This window comes from Thamnophis sirtalis, unplaced genomic scaffold (genome assembly GCF_051295495.1).
Source record: "Thamnophis sirtalis isolate CommonGarterSnake01/CBP01778 unplaced genomic scaffold, rThaSir2_p1.2 scaffold_3, whole genome shotgun sequence".
Classification (NCBI taxonomy): Eukaryota; Metazoa; Chordata; class Lepidosauria; order Squamata; family Natricidae; genus Thamnophis; species Thamnophis sirtalis.
The window spans coordinates 76,621,920-76,635,305 of record NW_028261383.1 but is presented as its reverse complement, the minus strand read 5'-3'; the positions used below and the strand labels follow the sequence as shown (position 1 = coordinate 76,635,305).

General features: G+C 38.2%; 1 protein-coding gene across 4 annotated transcripts in view; it reads left to right on the top strand.

Moving 5' to 3' along the window:
- Positions 1 to 13,046, top strand: part of MAPKAPK3 (MAPK activated protein kinase 3) — a 66,819-nt gene extending 53,773 nt beyond the window's left edge. For all 4 annotated transcript variants that reach the window (XM_014069142.2, XM_087709238.1, XM_014069150.2 and 1 more), the window contains 8 exons: positions 2,932 to 2,996; positions 3,966 to 4,045; positions 4,390 to 4,516; positions 5,514 to 5,589; positions 6,152 to 6,276; positions 8,120 to 8,205; positions 9,968 to 10,048; positions 11,361 to 13,046. In XM_014069142.2, the coding sequence (XP_013924617.2) occupies positions 2,932 to 2,996; positions 3,966 to 4,045; positions 4,390 to 4,516; positions 5,514 to 5,589; positions 6,152 to 6,276; positions 8,120 to 8,205; positions 9,968 to 10,048; positions 11,361 to 11,519 (799 nt within the window). In that variant the 3' untranslated portion in view covers positions 11,520 to 13,046. The remainder of the gene's footprint in view (positions 1 to 2,931; positions 2,997 to 3,965; positions 4,046 to 4,389; positions 4,517 to 5,513; positions 5,590 to 6,151; positions 6,277 to 8,119; positions 8,206 to 9,967; positions 10,049 to 11,360) is intronic.
- The last annotated feature ends 340 nt before the right edge of the window (positions 13,047 to 13,386 follow it).

The window sequence follows — 13,386 nt, the reverse complement described above, 5'->3', positions numbered from 1 at the left end:
GAGTTACTACTGCATGTTTCTGTTGAGATTTTCTCTTAAAGTACAGTAACATTCATCTGTTTGAAACATAAATGACATTGACTTAAATGTAAAATATACTGCAGTTGATACTTTTTCCATGCTATGGAAAGAAATCTTGCCAAGTATTTCCTGAAAAGTCTTGTATGGATATGATGAGAGATGGTGAACAAATTAATATAGTTGATACTATTAGCTGGCTGCCCTGGCAGACTGTCCAGAAATTGAAAAAGTTGCAGAAGACGGGAGTATATTCAAAGAAATTTGTAGCTATTCTCATTTATGATTAGAGAAGGTTATAACGCACTGTGAAACGGTATATGCTGTAAATCTAAGTGCTATTGCTATGTATGAAAATAACTGGTGTGGAGGGAAAGATCAGGGTCAAGTCAGAATCAGTGAGAGACAGAGGCTAATCAAATTCCTCTCATCCTCATTCTAAGACTTATGTATCTTTTTCTGAACTCTACATGAATCTGCTCAAATTATCCTTTTCTCCTGTTGGAAGATATGTCCATTTGGGTTCAGTTCCAAGTGGGGAGAAAGACACTGGAAACATGGAAGCTGTTTGAAAAGAATGTTTAATGGTGGACGGGAACACATGGTTTGGGCAATTGAGCACAAGGATGAGAGAGAGAGAGAGAGGGAGGGAGGGAGGGAGAGAGAGAGGGGGGGAGAGATTTATATCCTCTCTTGGGCCCCACCACCTTGAGCTTCCTGTTCCTGTGTAAGGGCAGGTATTCTGATTGGTTGTCAGACTCCCATGGGGCCATGCAGGGGTAACTTTGTAGGTTGTCTTGAGTCCCAGGCTTGGTTGAATTTTGCTGGGTGGTGATGTAATGAAGAGGGTTTGGGGCAATTCTTATTATGGCTGAGGGCTAATCCTACCTTTGTTGGATCTGGTGAGAGTATTTGCTTATGAATAGACCTAGCCATCTCTTTATCTCTTAAGTGCTGATATCTACTGTAGGCTGTTGAGGAGGGTGTGGGCTAATAAGGATGAGTCTGCTTCCAGCCTTAAAAAATTTCTCCATTTCTCATCCAGGGAAATATAATATTCTGCCTTTTTAATATTTCCTAGAATATTTCATTCGTCTAGAAGATGGGTGGGTGCTAACTTTCTACACTCCGTAAGAGTTTTCTTTTTAGACTCTAGATTGGACCAATTTTATATTTCTCTTCAAATACTCTCCCACCTTTCAGTTGCTATTGCTGTTTTATTTTCTGTTTCCAGAATTCTGATAGCATCAAAACTAGAGAAATTACTTTTAGCTGTCCTGCAGTACTGTCTGTTATGCTCATTTCAAGTAATAATAGTAGTAATTCAGCTTTCGCTAAAAAGCCCACATGTATATTAAACATCAAGCTTTAAAACCCATTCTGTGTTCATTTGGTTTCTTTGTTATCAAATATATCAAGGAGGCGCAGAGATGAGCAGCCATTTACAGTCATCCAGTCACAAGTGGGTGAATTATTGCAGCAATGGTCTTGCTGTTAAACATTTAAAATCCTATTAAAGACAGCAGGATTTAAGTAGTCTGCATGCACGACAAATAACATATTTAAAAATATTTACGAGATACACCCCAGACAACTGTGTGACTCCAGATACTGAATTTTATTTCCTAGCACTTTTATGATTCCAAGCCCATGAAAATACATTCTGGGAATTATGGTTAGCCATTACTGGAGGGTGCAAGTTGTTACTTGTAAAATGTAATTAGTGGATAAATAAACATAGCATTAAAGTAGTCCAGATTAAGGACTTCCAGCCATTACTAAAGGTGAAAAGCCATGAAAAATATTTTTTCCTGCCACACTCTTGACTATATATATATTTCATCTCCTCCCATTGTAGAGAGACTTCCTTTGTGCATTGCTGTACATTGGATAGGAAATTGTATAAAGGGCATGGCAGTAGGGCAGGGATTGGCAGTACCGCCCTTTCCTGCAGTATTTTTAAAGCACAGGCAGGTACAGACAAGGTATAGTTTGATGTGCAGAGTTTGAGGAGAATCACCTTTGTGTTATGCTTCAAGGGAAGAAAGTTGTAGAGCAGCCCCAACTGCTCTTCAACTTTCCCAACTGCTGTTGCATCTAAATGTAGTTCCCGGATGATATCAGGAAAATATTCTTAGCAATTTGACGTGCCTGTAGAAGACTAGCGTGGAAGACATACTTTCCAGATATCCAGCCCCTTTCTTTGTAAGCAGGAAAACTGGATGAATCAGAAGCAGGTGATCCAGAGGTTGCAAAAGCAGACAAGCATAGCAAATCCTTTAGAAACCTTTCAGCAAGGTTTAAACATGTGGCAACATGATTTGAGGTCTTGTTGTATGCTATAAGGTTAGAGCAGCAGCCTTGGGCTTCTATGTCAGATTGGTTCGAGAAACACACAGCAGAGACGATGAAATGGAGAAATAGTATTACCTATAACCATGATGGTGAGCCTATGGCACATGTGTGGGCACATGTGTCAACGCCAGCTGGTCTTCTGGTTTCCGGCAATCACATGCGCGCTGGCCAACTGGTCTTCATGGGGGCCACAGTACTGGAAAACAGCCTGAAAATGGCTTGAAACCGGTTCAAAAAAATGGCCTGAAAATGGCCAAAACAATGCCCAAAAAGCAGGGCGTTTTTCAGGCCAAAACTGGCCTGAAAATGGCCTAAAATCAGCTTCAAAAATGGCCAAAAACAGGCATGTGTGTGCCAGCCAGATGGTCTTCGGGTGTCTGGTGGCACGCACAAAAACCAGCTAGCCAGCACGCATACACATGCTTGAAACCTGAAGACCAGCTGGCCCGCCACTTGGTGCCGAAAAGGTTAGCCATCAGTGACCTATAAGAATTGAAATTAAGCGAAATTAAGCTTCTGTGCTTGCATTTCGAATAATGTGTATCTTGTTCACAACAGCATGGAGGGAGGGGAACTCTTTACTCGAATCCAGGAGCGAGGAGACCAGGCTTTCACCGAAAAAGGTAGAAGATCAAAGGTTTTTATGGATACATTTTTGGAAGTTAGTACAGGTAATCCTTGACTTATAGCAGTTCATTCAGTGATTGTTCAGTTACAATGGCACTGAAAAAAGTGACTTAGGACTGTTTTTCACAGTTACAACTTTTGAGCCTTCCCCATGATCATGTGATCAAAATTCAGATGCTTGGGAACTGGTTCATACTTATGACCCTTGCTGTATCCCGGGGTTATGTGATCATGTTTTGTGACTTTCTGAAGTTAATGGGGAAGACAGATTCACTTAATAGTGATTCACTTAACATCTGTGGCAAGCAAGGTTGTAAAATGGGGCAAAACTCACTTAACGAATATTTGACTTAACAGCAGAAATTTTGGGCTCAATTGTGATCATAAGTCAAGGGCTACCTGTATCTAGATAAATTATTTATTTCTTATTATTTTAAAGGAATTCTAATCAAATCAAAATTGGTAACTCTTTCAGAACTTCTGTAGCACTTCTGATTATTTTTATTTCTAAATACCTGAAAACCCCAAGAAATATAAATTTGATTGGGGATCGTGTGCATTGTTGTTCATGAATAACTATCTAAGTTTAAATAATGAGGCTTTCACTTTATGGATTGGAGCTTCACCAAACACTGCAGTGTTTATTTCAAAATAAACATAAACAAAAGGTGTTTCTTTAGTCATTTAAAAAATTGTTCAGTGTATTGCAGGTATGTAACGTACAAGATTTCATGTCAGTGGTATTACCTTTTAACCAAAGGACTGAGGAGCAGAAATGTCGATTGATTGATTAATTAATTAATTAATTAATTAATTGTCATTCTCAAAGCAAAACACCAGTCTTACGGCTAATTTTATGCTCCCCCCCCTGACATCAACAAGCTGGTTGCTAATTAGAAGCTCTGTGTATCTTTGAGATACAGCAAGAATGTTAATGTGACCTTTCTGTAAAATAACATTTCTAGAAGCCTCCGACATAATGAGAGACATTGGAACAGCCATTCAACATCTTCATGGGATGAACATAGCTCATAGAGATGTCAAGGTGAGAACTACAATAAATGTGTTCTAACTATGTGAAAAAATTAACACAACTAAACAGTTGATTTGCATAGGCCTGTTTCAGCACTGAGAGAAACAGCTTGAATCAAACATTTAAGTCACGCTCTTGGGCAGGAAACCAAGTATCTTTTAAAGTCAGTCCATTTAAATAAGGTGCAAAGAAGGCCTCAATTTAAACTGACCCACTAGATTAAAATGTACTGATATTTAAAAGTAAATTTTGCTCTAGCTACAAACCAAACAGAATTAAAAATTCAGAAGAGATTAGCACCAAAAATTATCCTGTTCATCTTTATTTGTGTTCTTTTTTTAAATATTCAATTCCAGCCAGAAAACCTTCTTTATACATCCAAAGATAAAGAGTCAGTGCTTAAGCTCACAGATTTTGGGTTTGCTAAAGAGACAACCATACAGAACGCATTGCAGACTCCTTGTTATACTCCTTACTATGTGGGTAAGTTTGGATTTTTCCTATATTCTGGTTTATTCATTTTGGAAATCATGAAATCATTACACTTTCATAAATGCACTCAAGGCACCAATCCAGAATTAGAGCGAAAAGCCCCCTGTGCATAGTCACAACAGGGTAGGAGTTCATTTTCATTGTAAGTATTTGGCTTCAGCAACCAATGTAGTGTGAAAATTAAGAGTTTTATGGGACTTGTAGGCAAAAAAAAAGGCTTCTGTAACAACTGACAAACTACCTTATTTTTCAGAGTATAAGACGCACCTTTTTCCCTCAAAAAAGAGGCTGAAAATATGGGAGCGTCTTATACACTGAATACAGCATTTTTGCTTCCCGAAGCCCCACCCCCTTCACCAAAATGGCTGTGCATAGCCTTTAGGTGCTTTGCAGAGTGCTCCTGCGGACTGGGGAGGGCAGAAATGAGTGAAAAACAGGCTATTTTTTGCTCAATTTTGCCCCCCCCCAGTCCCTGGAGCACTCTATAAGCCTCCTAAAGGCTATGCATGCCCATTTTCTGGGTGAAAAACAGGCCCGTTTTTCACGAAAAACGGGAGGTTTTTGGGAGGTCTGCAGAGTGCAAAAACTTTTCTTTTTAATTTGCATCTTCAAAACCTTGGTGCATCTTATACTCTGGTAGGTCTTATACTCCAAAAAATTGGATATAAATTATGGAAGGATGGTATGAGCTGAGATCATGCAATCAAAGCAAAATTGCTCAGTGTTTCTTATGGACTTTGCCATTATTGATGGCATTGGAAATAAAGCTTGGGATGTCTATTTTTGATACTCCCCATATATGTACACTTTCATGTACACTAGTTTACAGAAGTAAACTATATAAAGTAGTTGTTACTGCTGATTAGATTAGTACCTACATTCAGTTATGTACTAACTTATTTAATAATAAGGAAAGAATAAATATTAATTAGCATATAACCAACGTCTGAAAAACTAACATTCACAATTCTTTTGTTCCATTCTTCAGCACCAGAAGTACTTGGTCCTGAGAAATATGACAAATCCTGTGATATGTGGTCTCTTGGTGTCATCATGTATATTCTGTAAGTGTAAAATTTTGATAACAAAACAGAATTCTTATATGTCACACATTAGCTCCTTGTTACCGTAATGCCACTAATAAATCAGAAAAATTAGTCACTGGATCATTACTCATTCTGTCAGAAGAATCAGCAGCCATCTGTGACTCTACATGGGACCAGGGAGAGAATATATAGTAATCTTCTAGCAGTGGTGGGTTCCGGATCCCGTTCCAACTGGTACGGTTGGAAGGGGCCTGCGTTACCCATATGGGCGCGTGGTGTGCATGCACATGCATGTGGCACGGGCATGTATTATGGCTGCAACACCTCTGCAAGCCTCCATGATACTCCAGCTGCTTGGCAGAGTGTTGCGCAGGCACCATACATACCATGTGCATGCATGGAAGCGCCAAAGCTTAAAGGACAGGTAAGGAGCTCGGGTGGGCCCTCTGGAGCACTGTACCGGAACAGTACCCAGTGCTCTGGGCAGGCTCCGGTATGCCCATACCAGGGCGTACCACCTGCAACCCACCACTGTCTTCTAATTACCATAAGCTCATCTATATATGTCCTTCTTTTGCAGTTTGTGTGGATTCCCTCCATTCTATTCCAATACTGGCCAACCCATTTCCCCTGGAATGAAAAGAAGAATTCGGATGGGGCAGTATGGATTTCCAAATCCTGAATGGTCAGAGGTATCTGACGAAGGTAAATGAATGTTGCGCATCACTGATGGGTTTTAAAAATTGCAACTTTTAGTTGGATAACCTATGTGCTCATAGAGACCTTCAAGATACAAGATTGTCTGGTGGTTAAGGTACCAGGCTTGAAAGCCGGAGACTCTGAGTTCTAATCCGGCCTTAGCCATGAAAGCCAGCTGAGTGACCCTGGCCTGGTCACTCACTCTCAACCCAACTCACCTCTCAGGGTTGTTGTTGTGGGGAAAATAGGAAAGAAATGTATGTTGGATATGTTTGCCACTTAGAGTTATTGGTAAAAATAATAAAGGAAGGATAAAAACAAATAAAAGTTGACAAATTTAATGAAAGCACATGCCTAACTCATAAACAGTATAAAAAGAATGACCAGAAACCAAAAAATTAGACAAATTGAATTAAATGCCATTTCTTCAAATATTATTTTAATACTAGAGAGAAATTTAGATGTACTGGGCCAGTAGAAAATTAGCAAAAATGTATTCCAGGTAACAAATATAATATTGCTCTACCAGTATGCCTCTTAATATCTGGTTTTCTTTGTAATTAAATTCAGTATGTTTGTCTAGAGCAGGAATAGGCAACATATGGCACTCTGGTAATTGCTACCTGACCAGCAGTGGTGGGATTCAGCCAGTTCGCAGCACTTCGGGAGAACCGGTTGTTAACTTTCTGAGCAGTTTGGTGAACTGGTTGCTGGAAGAAATCATTAAGGCAAAGAACCAGTTGTTAAATTGTTTGAATCCCACCACTGCTGACCACTACCAACAACTGTCACTATTTCCCATGCTTTCTAAGAATTAAGAGCTCAGTAACATCTGGGATACCACAGCTTGCTTACCTCTAGATTAGTAGTAGAATATCAACAACAGTTGCTGCTTCCAGATATGAGATTCCACATAACAAATAATATTATATATACATGTCCAACATTTGTAAATGCTCAAAAATGCATCATCCTAAAATAATTTGTTCCTAGTTTGTTCCAAGTTTGCCTCATCTGGCCTACCAAATCTAGTCATCTTTTGGGAGCCAAATTTCTGAACTGTTCCAGACTTGGCTACAGTGGAATGACATGTCCCCTCAACCAATGGAAAATGGTTCATTCAAGAGCAAAGAATCTTTGGCCTTTTGGATATTGGTTATGCTGTCTGAAACTGAAGTCCAACAACATTTGGAGAGCCATAGATACCCTATTGAAGCTTAAAGAAATCAGAGAAGTGATGAGAGTACCAGATTGGAGGAGGGTGTGATCTAGCGATTTCAGTTTATAGAGCTCTCTAAGTCCATACCACGTTTTTCCTCCCTTTCAAATTTCTCTCCTCCCTATAGAATTAAAATATTGTAGCAGTTAGGGTATTGGTGTAAAACTGAGGAGAACTGGATTTATTCGTCAAATTTATATGCCCTTCTCACAAACAAATAACTCTCACAAACAAATAACTCTAAAAACAGTTTAATTAATAATTAGTAAAACAATTATCATTATTATATTATTAAAAACATTTAGAAACTATAATAAGCCATGAAAATTCATTTGGTAATATACCTTTCGTGGCTGCTAGCTTTAGAGAGGAAATCACTATGTATGGTCTTGTGCTTCTGGGTGAAAGGCAGGATATAAATGGGAAAAGATAAGTAGCTCTTAAATATAAGAATATGAATGAATATGACATATTCATTCTACAGATAGTTATAGGTGCCATTTTTTCTAATTTGACAGAAGAGGAAAACTGATTAGGGTGCATGGATATTCTACAATATTTTTCTTGTATAATTTTACAAGCTCTTATTGCTTACAGTAAGCTATATTTCCACGTGTTTTTTTTTTCTAGCCAAGCAGCTCATTCGTCTACTGCTGAAAACTGACCCAACAGAGAGGATGACCATTTCTCAATTTATGAATCATCCCTGGATTAATGTGAGTCCCGCACAATGGTCTGCCTGTGTCTTAGTGTGGGTACTAGGCAGTCTGCTGAGACGATTAAGCATATTACTAATTGAACTAAGGCTGTAAAAACGAATATAATTTCTCCCTCACAGTATGAGGGAAGTCTTGGAGGGGAGAGGGAAAAAATACTCCCCGTGAGTGGCAGCCAAGGACACTACACCCCCAACCCAACTGCTCTCAGCTAGATTTAGCTTTCGTTGCAGTGCACACATTCTCTTTCTCTTATTTATAAAAAGCTACATTACCTCATCAACGTAGGACTTATTATTAGACCTCCAAGGCACCATCGTGCTACACAGTGTTGATATGAATAGAGACCTCCTGCTTTGGGGGCGTTCTCAGTTTTTGGCAGAGGACTGGGAAAACTCAAGATAGGGAAGGGGGAGGCTTAAGCGCAGCTCTTGCTGAAAATCACGCCAGAGTTGTTTCTGATGGAGATGCCAACTAACTAAAAGGCTCTGGGAGTGTTGAAGTAGACTCCCCTCTGGAGTGGAAGAGAGAGAGAGCAAGCTGCTACTGAAGCTATGAGTTTCCCATCTGCATACTGCCAGGCAAAAGACACCATCCTTTTCTCTACTGGATTCTCACATCTAGCAACGCACTTCAAATAGCTGCTTTAAAAATGGATTCATATCGTTGCCAAGAAAAATCAATCTAAAGAGATTAAATGCCTTGTGAACTCTTAAAAGAGACAAAGTCCAGGAGAGCAATTTGAGTGCTCCATAGAGCAAATGGTTAAATAGGTAGCTAACTCTCATTTCTCTCAGCCCAAAGGAAATGTAGGCTGAAAAGGGTCTCAATAAGAAAGGCTCAAAGTTAAGCAGACCAATGAGTTGAGCGTGTCTGTGAGGAGAAAGTCCTGCTTTCTTTCCGGTCACCAAAGTTGAAACTGATTTATTAAGTTTTAAAATTTAAATTTGTAATATAAACAATTCTGGAGAGATTTGGACTCCGTATCTCTATTACAGAAACTCTGTTCTAGAACCTGCCATTCCTTTGAGCCAGAAATCTAACTTGAACCACATTTGGAAACACTGACATTGGTCATAGTGCAGAACTGATTAATTTGGACATAGGGATGGCAGTTGGTCAAGAAGAACAATTGTAAGCTTAGCCTTTGATTCAAATATTGTGTCAACCTCATGGTGGGCTTTAAGTAGAATATACAAACTAAAATGTAAGTGTAGCTGTGTTAAGAGCTGACAGTCTGTTCTATTTCTCATTCAGCCGTGTGGCCTTTAAGTAAAAGTATTTTAAAAGGAAAATGGGAACTTGATGTTAAAAGCTGCGGAATTTCATACCGAGCTAGAAGGATAAACTATATTATTTTATGAAGAATATGGTTTTGAGCCTTATTATGAGGTTTGAGATTTATTTTTTGGGGGGGAGGGGGGAAGGTGTATCTGGAAGCAGAAGGGGAAATATTGTGCTTTTTCCTGCTACTGCAAGCTTTATCCTCCTTTGACAAGTGTTTGCTGGGGGAAGCGGGAGGAACTCAAATGTGATTTTCTCCTCTAGTTTTTACCAAGTTAATTGCCACAGTCTTATGCAATTTTGTGATTATGAAAAATACGACTGTCTCCCAAAATGCAGCCGCCTACACTCTTTCTCACATAGCTTAGGAGACAAGTTTCTACATTTTGAACACAACTTCTTTTTTTAAGAGCAGTTAATGGTTAGTGTGTCAGCAGTCTGTCACAAGAATTCATCTCTATTGATTTCCCTCTCTTAGCAATCCATGATGGTGCCACCAACCCCTCTTCACACTACTCGAGTCCTGCAAGAAGATAAAGACCACTGGGATGAAGTGAAGGTAATCTTTATGCATGTGCAGAGTTGGGTGGAGAGCTTCATTTTTAATGGATGATTGGAAAACAGTGTTCTCTCTAATTATTTATAACCCCACCGAGTGCGAAATAGCACAATAGTTGCTAAATCCTATGCAGATAATAGATTGAAAGAATTTCTACAGTTAGGCATAGAAAGACAATCAGGGTTTTAGTGGCAGGATAGGTGTTTAGTTTTTTTAAATAGACTTTAGCCAAAAATGTCTGCAATGGCTAAAGCCAGGATTTTTACTTCAATCTTTCTTTATATGCCTTTTGGAGCAGGAGTTTTTGAGGTTTTTTTGTTTTAAATAAACGTGGTAGATATGTCCAAATACTTACCGTATTTTTCGGAGTATAAGAGGAACCTTATTCCCTCAAAAAAAAAAGAGGGTGAAAATCTGGGTGCGTCTTATACACTGAATACAGCATTTTGTTGCCTCCTGAAACCCTGCCCCCTTTGCAAAAATGGCTGTGCATAGCCTTTAAGTGGCTTCCAGCATGGTCCTGGGGGCTGCGGAGGGCAAAAATGAGTGAAAAATGGGGCATTTTTTGCTCAATTTTGCCCCCAGAAGCACTCCATAAGCCTCCTAAAAGTTATGCATGCCCTTTTTGTGACAAAAATGGGCCCGTTTTCACGAAAAACGAGTCTTTTTTGGGAGGTCCACAGAGTAAAAAAACTTTTTTTTAAAATTTGCCTCTTCAAAATCTTGGTGCATCTTATACTCCAGCGCGTCTTATACTACAGAAAATACATTATATTCTTTTTTCAATCATCTTTTCTTTGAAAAACAATGGAAAATTGTACCTTTGATGTTTTTCCAAAAGTTCTGGGGGCTACAAGAAAAGCATTTATAATGTGCTTTGTGAGGTGTCCATTCTGATTCAGACAGATCCAACAAGAATAGGTAGGTTGGGCTTTCAGATGTTTTGGACTTTAAATACCCACTTCACTTTGCCACTAGTGTTTTTTAGAAGTTTTCCTAATGCCAGGTTGCCTTTGACATAGGAAAACATTAAACTTCCGATACACACAGACAGCATTAAAGACATTCTACTTCGTTGAATGTTCCTTACAGAATTAATTTAGTTCTCAAGGGTTTTTTTGTCCCTAATATGTAATGTTTAATCCTACATATGAATTGTTTTATTCATTACAGTCTACTACATTGGGTATTTAATTTTTGCGGGGGGGACTCTAAAGCTGTTACTTTTGCCCAAGATCGATCCTTCTGTAGACATAACAGGAGACGGACTATTTTTCCTTAAAATTTCATTGTTACTTCTTATGTATTTTAGGAGGAAATGACTAGTGCTTTGGCGACCATGAGAGTAGACTATGATCAGATAAAAATTAAAGATTTGAAAATATCCAACAATCGACTCCTCAACAAACGGCGTAAGAAGCAAAAACAAGGAGGCACCTCAACTGCATCACCTGGCTGTAACAACCAATAAAGACGAGAGAAATAAAATGAAACAATTAGTTGAATTGAAATCATCGCACAAAGGATACATAACTGAAACACGAATGTGGGTGATGAGAACTTTTTATTTCAATGCAACTGGGCCTTTTTCTACAAAGAATTTTGTTAATCATTCTTATTACATTTTAGTATACTTTACATAAGGAGCTGCAACAAACCTTAGAATATCAGTGAAGTTTGGATAAATACATATTTCTTGTGGTAATGCGGGTTCAGTGCTTACAAAAGCACAGTCACAACAAGCAATTCTAAATCCCTTTTTTCATATAAAGCAATTAAGAGCATCCATCTGCTTAACTCTCAGATGAATTCATAAGGACATAAATGTGCTTAATTTAGACTGGATTATGCTGAATCCATTCAAGAAAAATAGAATAAACCATGCATAAAGCAAAGGAGTAAAAAAAAATCAGGTTATTACAAGAAGCAATCAAAGAATTATGAAAAAGTAAGTTTTTCATATATTTTTGCTTGATTTTCATTGTTCATTCTATTGTATTTAATGTTCTTATCAGGTTAATGCTCTTATTTTATACACCGTCCATCTGTATAAGGAAGCATTGCTTTTTAGTCTTTGGGGAATATTTACAATTTAAAGTTTAAGGGATTAATACAAGCTTGCTTCCATTCTTACATTCAGATCATGTAGGTAAAAACAATGTAGTTAGTCATATGTGAAGTGGGCACACATTTTTTTCAACCACAGGAAACTTCCACTGGCTGCCTTGTAGGATCCACATAGCAAAACAGGTATGAGGGCAGTTGCTACATTTTATGATTTAGATGTTCCATTTCATTGTTTACGTATAGGACATAATTTATTTTCATCACATATTTTTTCAAGTGTTTACTTTTTTAAATTAAGTATCAGAGATTAATATATAGCATTAATCAACCAAAGTATCATCGTTTGTCAGCATCCACAACTTTGCACAAAGATTTTAGCTGAAAATGTATACAGTTCAGAAGGAAATGAATCCCAGATGCACTATGATTTTTTTACTAAAAGAACCATCAGGGTATAGCTAGAGGGCACACTTTTTGCATTCTTTTCCAGTAGTAGAGAGCTTCCAGTGGTTGGGGGTTGACATGGTGGCATCATCAGAGAGGACGGGGGTAGAATTATTGCCCCCCCCTTTCTTGTGATGTTGTTTTTAAAAACATATTAAACCAATAAGCCCTACTTCACCTATTTTATTAATATCCCTTTTATTTAGCTATTGATGAATTTCTATGAGAAATCTTGGGAAACTACTATCAGGAAAATAAATGGTTACAATTGCCGTTTCCCTGAGATAATGTATCAGTTTGGCTATTCTGTGAACTGGGAGATATAGCACTTTCATGTACTGTCTATATATAAAAAAGTTTAAAACCTGGGCACATGCCATGAGTGCTTCTAAATTCAAAGCAGAAATTTGCAAATTTGACACCAAGACACATGTTACTACAGTTGTTTTTACGTATCATATATTATTTCTTAATACCCTGTAGATTAGAGTGGATGGGATAACAAAAAATTGAAGTCACTCAAGTAATTTGTGTGGATATTTTTTCAGAGAGTTTAGATATTTCAGTATGGCTATATATGCAACAAGAAAAGCAACTGTGCCAAACACTAAAAGTCTCAAACTGGGGTGTATTTTTCACACAGTATCTCACAAATAACCTTGTCCTGTGAAACCTGCATTGCATATCAATTATCTTTTTTTCAGATCATTTCATTGTCCAAACATTTTATTTGAAAAGGGATATTCATATTCCTATAACGATTTCCCACACATGCAAGCGCCCCTGGCCCTCTAGGTAGAAGGTGAGAATTGATCCAGCCCTCCCTC